This window comes from Cinclus cinclus, chromosome 5 (genome assembly GCF_963662255.1).
Source record: "Cinclus cinclus chromosome 5, bCinCin1.1, whole genome shotgun sequence".
NCBI lineage: Eukaryota > Metazoa > Chordata > Aves > Passeriformes > Cinclidae > Cinclus > Cinclus cinclus.
In genome coordinates, this window is record NC_085050.1 from 69,529,455 (window position 1) to 69,547,038 (window position 17,584).

A 17,584-nucleotide genomic window follows, 5' to 3' on the forward strand; every position below is an offset into this window, starting at 1 on the left:
TGTGTAATCACCACACATACCTATGAAAACAGGACACTCACTTACTGTCATACACAACTATTTCCATATAAAATTCTAATTTAACAAATTCTTACCTTCTCAAAGGGATCACCAATTACAGAGTAAACTAAAAGCCCCCACTTTCCCATTAGTGAAGTACAAATGCTTTTTCATGTCATCTTCTTTCTTCCAGGGAAGGGAAAAAGTACAACTCAAGCTCTGCAAATATTGCATGGACTCAGGAGAAGACAGTGGCCTGGTACAGCCTCTCTGGTCTGGGTAACAAACCTGTGTTGTTCATTCTTAAAAGTTCACCACTCCCATAAAATTCATATGCACAGAAGGCATGACATTTTAATGCATCATATCAAAATGAAAACTTTCATTCCCAGGCTAAGAGATCTGGATTTGCATCTGGAGTGAAGTGGGTACAGTACATAGTAACTTAGGCTCTATCCTAAAGTCCTCTGTATTGCAGGGTGACTCACTTAACTCATGGTAGTTCTATTCCAGTATTGCCAGTTTTCCAAATAAAACCTAAAATATGAGAAAGCAGCATTCACTGTGTGCCCAGGAAGAATCCAGCAAAAGGAAGAATGACAGAGAACTCAATTCCCAGGTGATGATGGAGACAACATAGTAGAAGGTTGAACTGACTCCAAAGGAAATTTCCCTGCTGTTCAACAATCAGAATGTTTTCAAAGTCAGCTTAGCCTTACTCCAAAGAACAGTCACCAAAAAAACCCCCAAATCAATTTGACAAAAGTGAAATCTTGAAAGTTTCAATCTTGCACAAGCACACTTTTCACTGATGAGTTTTATTATCTTTTACTGAAAACTCTTTGCCAGCTCTGCTTTGCCATGGCATACTCACAGATAAATGCACAAGTAAGCTCTGAGGAAGCCTTTGTCAGGTCTCCATCAGCTGTGTGGCTTCCTTCAGTTCAAAAGGGAAGAGGCTGTGTTCTGGAGCCAAAATGCAAGTCTTTTCCTCAAGACTTCAAGTGCATACAAACCATACCTTAAACATACACATTTCATATGTGTTTTATGCCTGAATGCTCCAAGACAAACAGAAAAGACTATTCCAAAAACAGCTTGGAATGTGAGACTTGTTTAAGAAATTTATAAGAAAGCCTGAAAAGATAATGAAAACTTAACTCATTAATGTGTCATCAAATCCATTAATGTTGCGAAGGGAAAAAGCTGTGAAATAAAGAGCCTTACCAACACTACAAATAATTTCTTAAAGGAAATCACTTCAGACTGATCCATCTCCTGCACTTAACAGTGAGAAGATACAGCAGTGGTAAATGGTATTACAGTGGATTTTCTAGAAAGCTGCTGGGAGGTTTTCTGCAGTAAGTGTTACAACCCTCCAGATTTTACAAACTTGAAATGTTCTTGTCACAGCAGTCGAGCTGCCCTGGGATTTGAGGAGAAACTTCCCTGTTTACAGTTGGAAACTGAATTGCTGAGACACTTAATCCTGGAAAGGAAGTAACCAATGAAACCAACAAACTCCAGCATAAACAAACACAACAGAAGCAAAAACCACAGCAGCAGTTTGACAGAAATGTTGCTGCACAAGTTCAATGAGCTTGACTTAAGGAAAACTTCTTCAAAAACAGATATTTAAGGCTACCATAAACCACTTATTTTTTTTTCTGTTAAAAAATCCACCCGGGGCGGGGGGGCGGAGAGCGAGGGACATGAACCATTCCTCTTCCTTGTCTTCATTTCCGAACTTCAATTCCTCCTCATAAAATTGAACAGACAACAGTTTGGAGAGCAAAAGAGGACAGAATTATACCAAAATCTGGTCTTTCCAAGAGGAACAGGATATAGAGACAGTGCATCTATTTGTACCTTGTCTATCATGTCCGGTCTGTTCGTAGCTGCCAAAATTGTCACGTCCTTCAGCTGTTCTATCCCATCCATTTCCGTCAGCAACTGAGCCAAGACACGGTCTGCTACATTCCCAGCACCTGAGGAGCTGATTTACAGAAAAAAAAAAAATCAAAAAAAAAATCACAGCATTATCTTTCCCTTCTTAGAAATAGGACAAAGGAAAATATACCCTATTCTTTCCTATCTACAGGGATGCACCTTTTTGCCTTAATTCTTCATAATATTCATATTTTCACCTTCAACCGTATACTGAAATGCAAGTTCCCCAATTATTTCCATCAGAGAGTGCACAAATACAGTTGTACTGTTATTATACACATATATTCCTGCAGTACTGCCACCCACTACCAGCCTGCCTGCCACCACAGTGATGTCCCAGAGCCAAAGCAACAGTAATGGCTCCATCTAGCTCCAAATAAATTCCCCCTAACTTTACTATCCTACAACTGGTTCTGCAATTTTCCAGAGCAAAACCGTGAACTTATCACACCCAGCCTGGAAAACATCTTTAAGGAGCTATAATAAATGTTGGCTAAGAGAGTAAAATATTTTGGTTGCTAAGAAATATTAGAGAAGGGACTTGGGTTACCTGGTTGTCAGCTTTTGGGGTTTCTGCAGCCACACTGGAAATTCCCAAGCCATATTTGAGCATTTCTAACATACCCATGGGTCAGAGTCCCAATGACTTATAGACAGCTGAGTGTGATAAAACACTTCAGGTGTTGGACATGGATAGCAAATGCTTTTGGAAAGACACACAGCTTAAAGGAAATTAAAAGCAACTTTGTAACATTAGCTAGTCTCAGCAGGGATTCAGGCCTCCCATCTTGTATGAGTTTCAATTTTACTCCACTTTATACCCAACAGATTGAGCAAAAGAAAATGCTAAGGAAGGAAAAAGTAACTGTAAAACTGGGACAAAAATGTTAACATTATATGAGAGGACCTGAAGCTAGAAGACTTTGGAGGAGATGCTAAATTTTTCTTTGTTTCCCCCCCCAAAAAAAAAAAAAATAAAAAATTTAGCTGTAGAGAGAGGTGACTAGAACAGATACTACATCTTTCCCCAGTATAAACATTTTTCCTAAAAGCTTCAGACTGCAAAACAAAAACAAAACCTACAACATATTAAAGAAGTGTTTATTCTAAGGAAAATCCCCACAGAGGAATGCACATTGCAAAGACTTCTATGCAATTAGGGCATCATCAGAAAACTGCAGTTAGGCAATCACTGATGGTAAAATACAGCTCAAACAATAGCAGGGTTTTTAGGACATTATTAGAGGCTTTATTACTATCTCTTAAAAGTGAAATAAACAATTCTAAGTCCATGCATGCAAAAAATATCTGTAGCAAAGCCAGCATCAAGTGAAGAAGCGCCCGGGTCCTATGACACCATGGATTTCTAATGTCAGGGCTTTCATTTACATAGTTCACTAAGTTGCACCGTTTTTGCACAGCCTACAAGAAATTAGCTTTTATCTTAACAGGACACCCTATAAAAATACCAGGCAGGCACAGGGAGAGATCTCTTCCCCAGCTGCTGGGAGCTGCCTCAGAGTCACGGTGAGCTCCGAGAGCGCAAGGATGCAATTTTCCATTTTCCCATGGTTTCCCAGCGAGGCTTCCAAATTAACACAGGCAACGTTCATTAAGGCTGCTCGGAGTTTTGACGCAAACAGCAGCCAGAGAAACAAACCGTGATTAACCCTCCAGTCCCACAGAGGCACTGCCAAAACCAACTGGCAGCCGAGGGGCTGCCTTGGCCCACACACCCCCCCCCCGCCTCCACCTGACCTCCACGTGTTGATGTCATCCTCACAACCGCCTGGAAATGGTCCTCCAAAGGCACGTCCTGGTACAAACTCATTTCCTGTCAACACGCTGCCTGCAAATCCAGGCAGCCGGAGCTAAGCCCCCCACACAGCCCACTCAGGGCCATGTGTGTGCACGGCTGTGCGCTCCGCCCCAGCCAGAAACACCTTCGCAATAAAAAACGTGTGAACTAAGAGAAGCCTGCCTGAGAATTTCAGGCAACCTCTGGTGCTGCCCTAATGAAATACATTAGGCTATGTGTTGTTTTATTTTTTTTGCCAAACCCGCTTTATTTACAATCCTCAGTGAAGTTTTTAAAGGTAGAGAAGGTCATTACAGCAGTTAGAGACAGAAATCCTCCTCTATGTGATATTCCAGCTAATCCTGCAAGTGTCCCACCAGTCTCAGACAAAGCACATGTGCACTCCTGCACAGGCACTCAGCTTTACCACCAGAGAAAACTCCTGAAACCTGTCAGGTAAGACTATCCACAGTGAATATGAAAGACAAACCTGCTCTTGGCATTTTATTTTGGCTAAAGGCATTCCCAACACACATTTTGGCAGAATAAACCATGTCTTTTACTGTTTACCAAAGCGTCACAATTAACCTGAATTAATTCTGCCTTTCTCTGATGGACCTGAGATGAGGAGCACTGACTCCAAAATCAATATAGCAGGAGAGGACACTCCACAGCTTTTATTTCTATCTCCTCTGGCCTCATCCAATGACCATTCAAGCCAGCTGGAATAATGTATCAGTGGGCACTGAAATTTCCCCCTGGACACCTTAAACCACTCTCATACTCTCATACTTCTTCCAGGGGATATAAACCACAGCCCGATCCTATCACTGCACCAAGGAGTACATACAGTTCACTAGCTTATACAGATTTTCAAGCCAAGAAGATTTTGTTTCCAGACATAACCAGATGTATGAAATCACATTTAAATCTGTTACCCTTCCTGCTATACGCATATTTTTGACAGCAACTTCTTGTTTTGTATATTTTTACTTATTTAATTTCCTTTTGTCCCCCCCCACCCTTTTCTAACAGATTTTTAATATTCGAAAACTGAGAACAGTCTGAGAATGCAGTCACTGTGGTTTCACCCCACGACGAAATTTGGTAAGCATCACCACTGCAAGCTAAAGTAAAGGTACATGTGCATCATCTGACCATCTAGAGCCCTTCTGAAAAAATACTCATTTCATTGGCTTTCCAACACCAGATGTCATTTTCTGACTATTCCAATATGGAAAAATGTATTTAAGGCTCCACCTTAAATCTCATAAAGGAGAACCAGAGACTCTCCATCCTACCACTGACTTCAATGGCACTGAAGCCTGTTGGAACACCTTGGCTTCAGAATCAGGACCTTAATTTAATTACACTGCTAAACTGTAGATGTGGAAATGCAGGAAATTTTCACACAATAACCTTTTGAGAGCTGTTAACATCACTGTGAGGCTGCAGAAGCAGAAGGAAGTCTGGGAGGACCCCTCCCCTGCACAGATGACCCCACCTCAGGCAGAGCTGTGAGGTCAGAGGCAGACTTCAGAAGTAGCCAGGATAAATTACTGCAGATGGATTAATCTCCACATACCTGAAATCTACAATGCAGGTTTTGTGACAAGGGAGTCCAGCCCACTTTCTCTTCCAAAACATCCCATCAGACAAGATTTACATATGGATAAAAGCTGGCTTTATTACTTCCCCCCCCCACCCAACAAAAGAATTGTAATCATAATCAAAATGTATACGTTTTAAAAATACTTGTGGATGTGGTATCATCTCAAATAACCTTTTCACTGAAACCTCTGGAAATTATTTCATATCAAAACAAACGTAAAACTCATTGAGATGACAAAATGCTCAGTATCAAAAAAAAAAAAAAATGATCAGGTTGAAATAGAACATCTTGGCAGGACTCTCCACGTCTCTGTGAACGACAGAGGTGAAAAGGTTCCTGAAATACAGAAGCGCCCTGCCAGCAGACTCCCGCGCGAGAGCCGCCTCACTCGCACAGCCTGAAGGATTTTTATTGAGTCTGACACTTGTGTCAGGGCTTTGCAGGGGGAACCTGTCAGCAAGGAGCACCTGCCAAACCTGGCTTTTCCATCCGGCTGCTGCAGTCGTAATTAACTGTCACACACTCCTTTATTGCTCTCCCTCATGAACTCGGGTGAATTATGGCTTTGGCAGGTTAAGGTTCTCCTCAGCATTTGAAAAACAAAAAAATTATCTACTCCAATAGCATTAGCAGAAAGAAAATAACTGCAGGATGGTTTCAGATATCAAATTTTGTGCAATAATTCCATCACTGGGTCATTTTGTCCAGCAGAATGGACACTGCGATACCAGTCAGGAAAAGCTGGCTTGTCCAATATTAAAACACTGAGCCAAATTTACTTCTGTGAATGTTACATCATATGAATGGTACAACTTCAGTGACCATTATTCAGATCACTACAGATACTACAGGCTTGGATATTGTTAAAAAGCCTAAAAACATGATACAGCATGCATATCTTTAATATTATCATCTAAAGCTTCACTATTCATTGAAAAAAAAATAACGAAACCCCAAAACACACTAGTACACAAGCCCTTTCAGTGTTCAGACAAGAAACATTCCCCATGGCAGGGAATCTGTTTGATCAGGAAAACCCTGCAAGAGGATGATCTAAACCCTTCCCTCCATCAGCACCCCACAATTAGATGCTGTCGAATTGTGTACACACCTGTATCAACTACTACCCACTGTTTCACATCTTCCCTGCTCTCTCAAGCACAAAATTCAAGTACCACAGAAGGAAAATATCCAGAGGAAACCTAGACAAAGTCTGGGAAATTCATTCTGGGTGGAATATTTATCTTCATGGTCACCTCCATGCCAAAATGATGTTTTGCCAACTGTCGATTCGCCAATTAAATGCCGTTCATGTAATTATGTTTCCAAGGTATTAGAAGTGCACAGAAAAATAAAAGAACTCCAAGTACTTCTTGAGTGGACTCCAGCTTGCAAGCAAGCTTTCCTAAACAGATGATGAGCTTTGTGAAAACAGGAAATGGTGCTCAGCTGTCAGCAGGTGACTTTGAAACAAATGGCCTGCAGACAGCTGCAGACACATACTAATTATCCTTCATGGTTGTCTAAGCAGCCTCTTCCACTCACCTAAATTTCTCATTACTGCAGCTTCCAAAAGTTAATGAAGTAGGCCCAGAAAAATGAAACACAATGAAAGGAGAGAAAAGGAGGAAAGGAGCCAGTTTGAGACAGGTTTGGAATCAACAGGCTTTCTTCCAGAGGGCTTTCCCCAAGCACATCTCCAAATGCTTGAGTGCCTAGGTGGTTGGTGATCCATCACCCATTTCCATCTGCTTGCAGCTCATTCCAGATGCATAGCCATGAAAGACTGGCATTAGCCCACACTTCCAGCTGGCCCTGGCACTGTCTGGCTGGCACAGGAAGGATGCTAACATCATGAGTTCTCCTATTCTGCTAACACTGATGTTGCCTTAAAAACAAGCAGTGAAATAACATAAAAAAAATCCCAAACCAAGCACACACCTGATGCACAGTAAATTTCCCCCTTCCTTTCATTCTGTTTTTCTCAGCATTTCTCCTCTGGGCATTCCTGGAAGTTAATCAAGTTTAAACCTGTAATCAATCATGTCTACTAGGCAAACAAGCACAGTTTAAGTTGTAAGTATTTTAGACCTAGAAGTAACTAACTAGAGTGGATTTCATTTCATTTCAACAATGTTTAGGTATAGTATGTTCAATGTTTATAAACCTTAGTTACAATTATGTTCCTCCTGCATATCATTTAAATGATGACTTCAAGAAAAGGGTTTATGGATCCAGTCCTACTTTCACTGATGTCAGTCAAAGTCTCAAATACCCAAACTATAATGCAGGCTAGGAAGCTACAAATTATTGGGGTTTGTACACAAAAAGGAAGAAACACAGATTCAAAACCACGTTGTGATAAAGGATTCTTGATAGCCAAAAGCACTAACAAGTGTAGTTTAATATTAAAGGGACTGCAGACATTTATTGTATACACACACGAACTATGGATAACACTATTTGTTAAAACTGCTCTTCCAAAACCAATTACAAAGCTTTACTATACAATAAAATTGTTTCAAATCTTTCCTCTTTCACCACTCCTTGCTAGGCCAAAAATAAAAAGCTGGCACTAGGCATGCAGCTTTTTTCCCCAGACAATATTTGTTTGGATACAAAACTTCAAAACTTTTAAGAATTCATACAGCAGTCACAGAAGTTTTGAATGCCTCAATGCTTCATCATGTGCTAACACAGCTCAGATATTGCAGGGAATCCCCCATTTCAGGGACATCAGAAACAGAAAGTTCTTTGTCTGAGCTGAAAAAGAATTTGGTCCCTCACAACACTCATGGCAGGGGGAAACTCCATTTCTTCCAGGTATACTTTGTTCACATTCTCCTGTCTCTGCATGAGAAATATTAGGGAGACAATAGTTCCTCCAGCTTCACTGCTAATTTACCCTGTGCAAGGTGGATTTCTGTCAAGAATCTCTCTCTTTTGCTGTATCCCCACAGAATCCAGCCCATGAGTTTCATTACTGGATGCAACACACTGACCTCCTTCAATGACAGGCAATTTGCACAGGCACTAAAATACAATGACAAGTTCAAGTGTAGAGGATAAATAAATATAAGCTAAAATATCCCAGAAAGACATCTTGGCTTAAAAGGAGATTTATCACTACCCCTCTTCAAGGCAGAGGTGGCACATTACAGAAGAGAAGCTGCTGTTGGCTCACAGGTTCTCCTAAAAGCCCAAGAGCCTCAAAAATTGAGACTGCAAGATTTTAATACCTAAAGTGTAAACAGGGTGTCTTTCAGTGGTTCTGACTATTTTAAATTATGGCTTACGAACCTCTCTATCCTTTCCCCAGCATAGAGGATAACATATTTCCCCCCCCACCAAAAAAAAAGCATCATCATGCTGTGGTTTCAGGGGATTGGTACCCAAGTCCCTTCTCTTTGTCACACTGAAAAAGGTTAGCAACATTCATTTACCAACTTCTGGCCTCCACAAGTCAAATGCAAGGTACTAATTTTGTCCCTTGTATCTTATTTTTTTCCTTGCCCTTGGAAAATAGAATTTATCAGTGTCTTTTACAGCAGTCTACAGCATTTCCCATCCTATGTTATAGAGACTTGCAGTTAAAGGGGAAATGCTTTGCTTCTGAAAAACAAGAAAAGGATGTCTCTTGCCGAAAAAATCCTAAAAATCCTACTTATATAAACAACGTCCCATTTCCAAAGCACAGAGATTTCTCAAGTTCAGCAGACTGTCTGCATTGCATTTACACAGACCCACGTTCATTCATCACTTTCAAGTCTAATTACCAAGCCATTTCCCTCTTGGCAACCCCTAATGGCCAGAAGAATTAGGTTTTACATGGTCAGGATACTGAGGGTAACAAATACCCATAACTCTCGGCAGCTGTGCAATTTGTAAAGCCTCCCAAGCTCTGTGCAGGCATGGGATTACTTCAAGGCAAACTTTCCTGCTCACACTCTGCTGTATTTGGACCAGTCCTTCTTCAGTACCATCTGTCCTACAAAAAGTCATAACAGCATCTTTCAAAAGTATGGGGAAAGAAAAGAAAAAGTCATAATCTGCTTGTGCAAGCAAATGCTAACTTGAAGCACAGAGGAAAAGGCTCTGTGCATCTCATGGTTCAGCTCTTCAGGTGCATGGCTGCAGAAGTTTCTCCTTTCTTCATCATTTCTCCTCTTCAAACCTCACTATGACACTCTAACTTGCTACTGTCTTTTCTTCTGCAGGCTTATCATCTGTTCTTCAGAAACAGTCATGGTGAATGCCTCCCTTTTTCTCTATAGTCAGGCCACTGAGCCACTAATTTTTTATTTTCAGTTCTCTCTAAACCTACTCTACCATCTCAACATAAATGAAAAAGAGATGGAAAAATCCTCCATGAGCATTAGAGGCTTAGAGTAACAGAACAAAATGCAGAAGTGAACACAGCTCAAAGTATCTTTATGTCTTCACTACCACAGTGGAAACTCAAGTCCATTCAGAATCACCCTCTCCACTTCTTGCATGAAGGATAATCAGATTTTTCTCTCAAGCAATTGCTCTTTACATGAATTATTTTTCTTCAGAGCTACAGGATTATATTTCATAAACTGTCTTTAACACTGCTAAGTAGCCAGCCCACATTCTTAATTCCTTGATTAATATGCATTAGTGTGTTGCCTACATGCAAAATAGGGAGGATGTGGACAGACAAGAAAAAAATCCAGGACCTTAGTTCATACTGATAAAATATATGGAACTTCTAAGCAGGCCGGATAAGAAATAATCTCTTCCAAATAAAACATTTTGACAATGAACAATGTCAATTACTGTAAGTTTTGCTGACTTCAAAGTATTATTAGTTCTAACTCATAAACACACACAAATAGATTTTGTCAACAACAAAACTGCTACATGAGACAGTTACATTAGGTAGCGTGCTAGATCTCTTACAATTATGAAATGAATTATGGCTTGGGAATGTTTAATAAATAAAACACTGTGGCATAACTGAGTGCAGCCACCTTGTTTACTGTGGAGTAATGGCTTGTGCAGTACCAGAATCCACTACCTGATGTAAAGGAGTCATTATTATGAATGGTCCCAAACAAGAAAATTCCTTAGCCTTCTTTGTCTACCTCTACACTCATTTAATTACAAAGTCTATTATTTCATATGAGCCTGCTGCTGAGAAGGGATTGTTCAGTGATCCCTACAGAAGGGTGGGAGCAAAACATTTGTGTTTTAAACCCACAAGCTTTAGTTAAATCTCAATAATGGGTTAATGAATATTTGGCAGGGTGCTTTGAAGAGCAAAAGCATGAAGCGATTTACTCAAGGTTATTTCACATCTGTATTTGCGATCAGAATTATACATCAAATTACTCCCACACCTTAACTGTTGCAGCTTCTCTGGATTTCTGGACATGTCCTGGTAGGATCAGGAGAGGTTGCCTACCCAGGAGACATGGAATGTGGCACATTCTGCAGGAAGCCCACAGCATCCTATCAAGGATCATGAGGATTTAAATTCTCATAAAGCTGTATCACAGAGTGTTTTTCACTGCCAAGGCAAAGAAAACTAATTCAGCCAACAGAGGGAATGGGGAGACAATATAAACAGGTGTTTCCTTGAAAACTTCAGCATGTCAGTAATAGCACAGGAAATGGATCTCCAGAGGCCACAAATCATTAGCATCTCTAGTGCATTTGCAAATTCCTACTGTGCAAAGTCAGCCTGTAAAAAAGGGCCATTTCTAATAAGTGCCTTGTCTGGTTTCCTACACCATTTAATTTCAGATGAATTTTATGAGAACTCCACTACATATTTTACCTCCCATCTGGTTCAGATTTGACAATGAAATATTTGTGTGTCCCACCTTGTTATTTTTAAAGCTCCAAAACCAGATGTCTCCAGTACAACACGACTGCAGCAGGTCACACCACATTCTTCAGCAAGCTGTGCCAGGCCTACTACCCCCCACAGACAGTCCCAGGTAAGGTAAAATCAGGTTGTTTACTCCCTTAAAAAGCAAACAAAAAAACAAACTCAACACCTCCAGGGCACTGCGTGAAAAGATTGTTTAAAATGTATTATGGCTTAACCTTCCAAGAATTCTGATCTTGATGAAGTGCTAGTTCTGAAAGCTAAACACATTAATTGTAGCAGGGGTTGATATTCTTTTCTCCTCCTCTAGCTTGATTCAAGCAAAGAATTTTGCATTTCTCTGCTGCTTCAGTGCATAGCACTGCTAGGAAGCTCACAAATTTCACACCTGCATACACCGCACATGAGAAGGATTCTGAGGAAAACATCTTCAAATCAGATTTTGCATTTTCAGCAGCAAGAATGTTCAATTCTTAGCAGGTTCACAGAGCAGCTCTATGCTACATGTGATGACACAAATAATTTATTTGTGTCACCGAAACATCCAAGTGACACCTGTTATCCTTTCCTGAAGATACAAATGCCCTTCTTGAAACACAAAAGAATCTATAGGGATGCTGAGGGAGCTGTTTTCCCCAGAAAAATGTTGAAGTTTTCATGTGCCTTTAAACAGGACAAATACTTTCTAATGCACCAATTCTGTAGCCTTTCCTGCAAAATAAACAGATAAAGTATTTACTGCAACAGTAAGTAGCAGTTACATTTATAAGAAGGTCCCAAGAAAGTCCTCTTACAGAGCCTGTCAAATCTCAAATTCTGTAGTAGCAACTAAGAACTGCAATAATCCTACTTCACACATGAGCTAAACAACTCTTGCAATCATCACAAAGCAGGATATTAAAAAAAAAAAAAACAACTATTAGCTGTTTGTACAATAATCCCTTGTTATGTCACACATGAAAGGACACAAGTGATCCCAAATCTTTTCATGAAGGTCTTCCCAGACTGGCAAAACATTTAAACATAGGTGTAAATTTAGGTTTGAGTGTTCTCCTTGGAAATTTGTGTTATGTAGCTTATGATTATATTGTGTGCTTGATGGAGACACCAAATTAGGCCAAGGCAACAACCCTGGGAAAAGAAAGGAGTTAAGTCACTGGAAATAAAAGGTAAAACCACAGAAAAGAGCCAAAGAGCATGAGAACCAGTAGATTCATTCCTGCTAATGAGATGAGAAAGGAGGAACTCCATCAGCTTACCTGTTTATGCCAAGTTAAGTAGGCTTGAGTAAAAGTCACACGTTACCCTTTTGTATAAAGAATTATATATTTAATAAAATAATTCTAGAGAGGTAAATAAATTTGTGATTGCACAGTGTATGAGTAATTTTTCAGGAAATAATGTCTGTTATTTTTCTAACAGGATTACTTACTTTCCCCTTTCAACTGCCAAGGCATCCATTTCATCAAAGAAAAGAATTGAAGGAGACACTGCTCTGGCTTTCCTGAAGATCTACAAAAAACAACAATTAAATACCCAGTTTTAAGGGATGGAAGCTGTTTACAGTACACTATCACCCCCTGCACACCTCAAGAGCTACAGAGTTTCATGTAACAGACATCAGCCTGTCTTGGTTTGTTTTTATTTTAAACCAGATTTTTTTAATAATACAGGTCTGTGGTAAAAGCTGCCACAGGATCCCAAATTCAACATGTATCACTAGGTCGATGCAGGAGAATGCTAAATATCCCTACTGCTTCATTTTCTTCTTTCTTTTTTAAGCTTACACCAGGAAAGAGTTTTTCAGAAAGTTTAATGGCAACCTTACAAGCAGAGAAGAATTTGAAAGCCAAGGAAACTTAGTATCTGACATTATCCACAGCCTGCCCTTTCTCACCTCTCTCACTGCTCGTTCAGACTCACCAACGTATTTATTCATCAGCTCAGGGCCCTGAAAAATAGAAAATTATAAAGCATTATACATTTGTATAGAAAATGACTGGGACAATCTGCCAGTACTATACTGGTCTGTTACAAAAAATCTGAGATTTTGTCATTTGTAAGTCTTGGGAGGGTATTTTTAACTTACCCTCTACCTGAACCAACCTTTCTCCATTTATTTTCGTACCTACGCATAGTGTTTAGTCCTCCCATCCTAATACTTTGCCAGTACTTTCATATGAAATAGAATTAACCAAAAAAACAAATGCTGTGAGGTTCTTAAAAGTGCTCAACAACAGTACCAAGGGGCTGCAAATCAGCCAGAAGGACATATCACAGTAAAGCATTTACCTGCATTCTCAACCTGTATCCTCTCCAACCAAACACCACAACAGTGACTTAAACCCATGTTTAACAGCATTTCTTTGAACCTGACACTTTGCAGGTGAAGCAAGAAGCTCCACAGCAGCACACCTGAAACCCATCCCTAGTGAGGAAGTTGTTCAGTGTCTGAGTTCATGCACATTCCTGCTCCTCTGCTGAGGCTGCCAAGCAGGATTATGAGTGCCAGCTGCTGTGGTGCCTGTTTGTTCTCACCAGCCCCTAGCACCAGGAACAGACTGGAGACCACAGGGTCAGCATTCCAGTCTTGAACAAGTACTTACAATTATAAAAAGTAAAACAATTGCAAATTCTCAGAGTATTTTCTGTTCTGCTGTATCCTGTAGGATAGGCTGCTTAGATAATGCTTCCTAATGGGCCTCAGCTTCTCCTGGGATTGGTAATGACTCATTGACTCCAGCCTGGTTTGCATCAACACTGACCTGCAGCCACAAACAAGGATCATTATCTGCTGCCCCGAACTAAAAGAGCCAGTGGCTTCAATCTATTTTCCAGGCAATAACAGGTGTCCTTATAATTTCCCCAGAAGAAACATCTTTCACATTCAGAAAGCTGAACCACCTCTTCCCAGCTGCCTTCAGGTAACACTCAGCCCAAAGCACAGGGCAGCTTTAACAGCAGCTATGTCACAATTAAGAATGTGTGGCAGACACACATTTATGCACTGGCAGTGACAGAGCCTCTGTTACAAGCCCTCTTTGAATGGGACCATCTGGACTTTGTTCCCAGGTCGGTGGAACACAGATTCACCACTAAAAATGCAGCACACTGGTTTTTTCAGCCTCCCCTCTCCGTGCTCGTTTTCATTCCTGCAGTAACAGTTAATGCACTGACTTTACCTTGACACTGGAAAACACCTGTGCTCACATAGGGGTTAAAAAATATATCCTCTGAAAAGCAAAGCACAAGTTATCTGATATCAGCAAAGCATCCAGGCACAGACACCATTTTTATTTCTTCTCAAAGAGTTGTCCAAAGGACCAGGTGAGACAGTGCAGCAGCCAGACCTAGACAGACCAAAGCCACACTATGAGGGTTGACAGGGCCAGCACTGTGTGCCTCGCCTGTAGGAAAGGTAAATTAGACAATTAGCATTGTTTTCTTTCAGCAACATCAACCCTTAAAGCAACTGCTGTGGTAGCTAAAGTGTCACCTGGAGGTCTCCAATTACTGCAAAATTGGAGGCTGGTGGTTACTTGCATGGAAACAGAATTACTCCGACACAAAACTGAGGATCACAGGAAAGAGAGAAGGGAAAAACAAGGTGAGAGAGGGAAGCACAAAGCCTTTTACTGCTATTCACACTGCCCATGAGGAGCATGCAGGAGTTAGTGAGGGACAGACTGCAGCTCAGACAGCCCAGCTGCTCCCAGCCCTAGTCGTTCATCACTTCAGGGCAGATCAGGAATCTGATAGCACAGCCCTGACAAAATCCTTAAGGAACGACAGCAGAGTCCTCTCTTTCCATCCAGCTCCCTGTTACAATGAGAAACTGCTGCAGACTCTACCACAATTATAGATTTCTCTCACTGACTTTTCCTTGGAGCCTGTGGACCTTCTCTTTCACACCCTTATTTCCATAAGTAATCTTGATTCACATCAGTATTCCTATGGAAACCAACATTACACACAACAGTGCCAACTGTGTGCTCCTCTCCTATGACCCAACATCAAATGGCCTGACATTTTCTTTTGTCTCAGAAAAAACCCAACACCTTAAACCCAAAACTACTCTACTTGAGCTTTAAGGTACAATATAATTTCAGATGCTTGTAGTTTTATTTTTAATTAAGCATTAAAATATTATGATGGTAACATCAAAGCAATAAATACCGTTTAAAATGTTTCAAAGAGAATTATTTGGAATGCAATATTTTGCTGTAAGCTTCAACATGAAGTTTTTCTCAATTTTTCTCTTCATTAAGCAGCAACTCCAGGGGAAAGACCATGTTAATGACCTGAGCCTCTTTGTGGAGAATTTTCATGAAAATTAGTTTGAAAGTCTCCTAGTTCACCCTTCATGAGGAACATGAGAACTGCATTTGAGTGTCACAGTTTCTACTGCAAGCAGCTCCGAATCATTATTGTCCATGGCAAAACAAGAAAAGATTCCAAAGTAAGACAAAGCACACATAGAGGAGGAGGAATGGCTGTACAATTCAATCATGCAAACATGAAAACCACAAGCACAAAAACTAGAAATGTTCAAAGCAGCTGGAGATGGCAAATGAACTGGGTGAGCTCTGGTCCCACCTGAGCTGAGCCTCTGCCTTTCCCTATCTGCATCTGTGCTGTCCTTCAGCTCAGATTGATGGCAACTCTTATTTGAAAAATAAATCTGCAAGACAGGCAGTCTGCAGGCCACCACAAAGTCACCTGCTGGCAGCTGATACACCTTCTCATTTTCACAAAGCTCACCTTTAGCAGACTTCCTTTAGAGGCCACTGAAGAAATACCAGGAGAGTGGGTTTTTTTTATTTTATTTTTCAGTGCCTTTCTAAATGCTTTAAAAATCAAATGATGTGAGTTTGACTTAGCAAGCTGACATTTGTTGAAAGATCATTTCTGGCCAAGGGGTGAGCATAAGAATTCTTTTAAAAGCTTTTTATAGCCATTGATAGACTAACCAAGAGGTGCTAGAAAAAATGGGCCAGTTTAATGCTGCACAGCTCTGTTCCCAGCTGCAACAAGTCATCTTCCATACAAACAGACATGAACAAATAAAACCTGTTTCTTGTGGTCATTTGCACAGGGACTCCAAAACCAGCAAAAGATGTGGAGCAGAAAATTGGCAGAAGTAGTTGTAGCTTAGCCATGCATACAAGCATTTGTGAGCTAGAGTCCAGACTGACAGTCAAAAATCTGCCAATTCAGGCCTACTGGATACTGCTGAGGTTTCTTTATTCAGCCTCAAAGTAGAGAGAGTTTCCAGGCATACTCTGCTTAAAGACTATTCCATCCCCATTTACAAGATACATTCCTGTGTATCATGAAACCTTCTACTTGCTTATGGTCCGGGTTGAATGAATTTCAATTTATTTTTATTTTAATAAAATGAGAAAATTCCTTACATTTAAAACATTATCAGAATCAACTCTTGAAAGATTAACTACACAAAAGATAAAACCCTTATATACATGCAGCAACATGAGATAACCTTGTGCACACGTGGCTTTGACAGAACTTCTCAAAGCATTTTTAAACTGCAAGAGAGACATCTGCTATCCCTGAAGTTAAAGAGTATCAGACATTTTTCTGAGCAGGGCTTAAGATTTTTTCCACCGCTCGGGTAGGAAATTTAGTCAGTGACTTCTCTTATATATTTATTTTTTTTTTTTACTCTTTTGACAAGCAGGCAAGTTATGCACTTTGACTTTCTGAGCCACACAGGCACAGCTCCAGCTGTCTCCAGCACACAGCTCAGTCTAGATTCCTCAGAAATACTGTGATAACCTCACATACAGGTTCTAGGCTCTTACACACACACACTCAACTGTGTTAGCCACAGAGCACAATTCCTACCTTCTAAAAATCCAACCAGACAGTTTATATCACATCCAACAGATTATTACTCTAGATTATTACTACAAGAGTATGCACAATTTCTTCTTTGTCATATTCAAAGCAGAAATGATCAGACATTAAAGTATCAGTCCTAATTAATATTTAATTTCAACTGATGTCTCTAGAAACTGAGCTCTGTATTGTGAATCTCAAAAAAAGAACAAGAACAAAAAAAAGACAGAAGTACCAAAATTATTTTTCAACCATTCACAATGTGCTTCTAGGGCAATGATCAGTGCTCACAGTCACACACTGGCATCTAAGTTAGACATTCACATTAACTAACTGATTTGGGCAGACAGACATTCACCTCTCAGGTGCCATGTGCTAATTCCTCTTAAGACTGCAGGAGAAGCTTAGACATCCAGCTCAGAGCAGCAAACTCTGAACACACCCCACCAATACACCCTTCATAGAGTTAAAACCATCATTTTTCTTTAATTCTTCCCAGTTTTGACAT

General features: G+C 40.3%; 1 protein-coding gene across 1 annotated transcript in view; it reads right to left on the minus strand.

Moving 5' to 3' along the window:
- Positions 1 to 17,584, minus strand: part of AFG2A (AFG2 AAA ATPase homolog A) — a 160,406-nt gene that overhangs the window by 110,735 nt on the left and 32,087 nt on the right. The window contains 3 exon segments of the mRNA XM_062493990.1: positions 1,870 to 1,996; positions 12,650 to 12,729; positions 13,115 to 13,168. Of these exon segments, the coding sequence (XP_062349974.1) occupies positions 1,870 to 1,996; positions 12,650 to 12,729; positions 13,115 to 13,168 (261 nt within the window).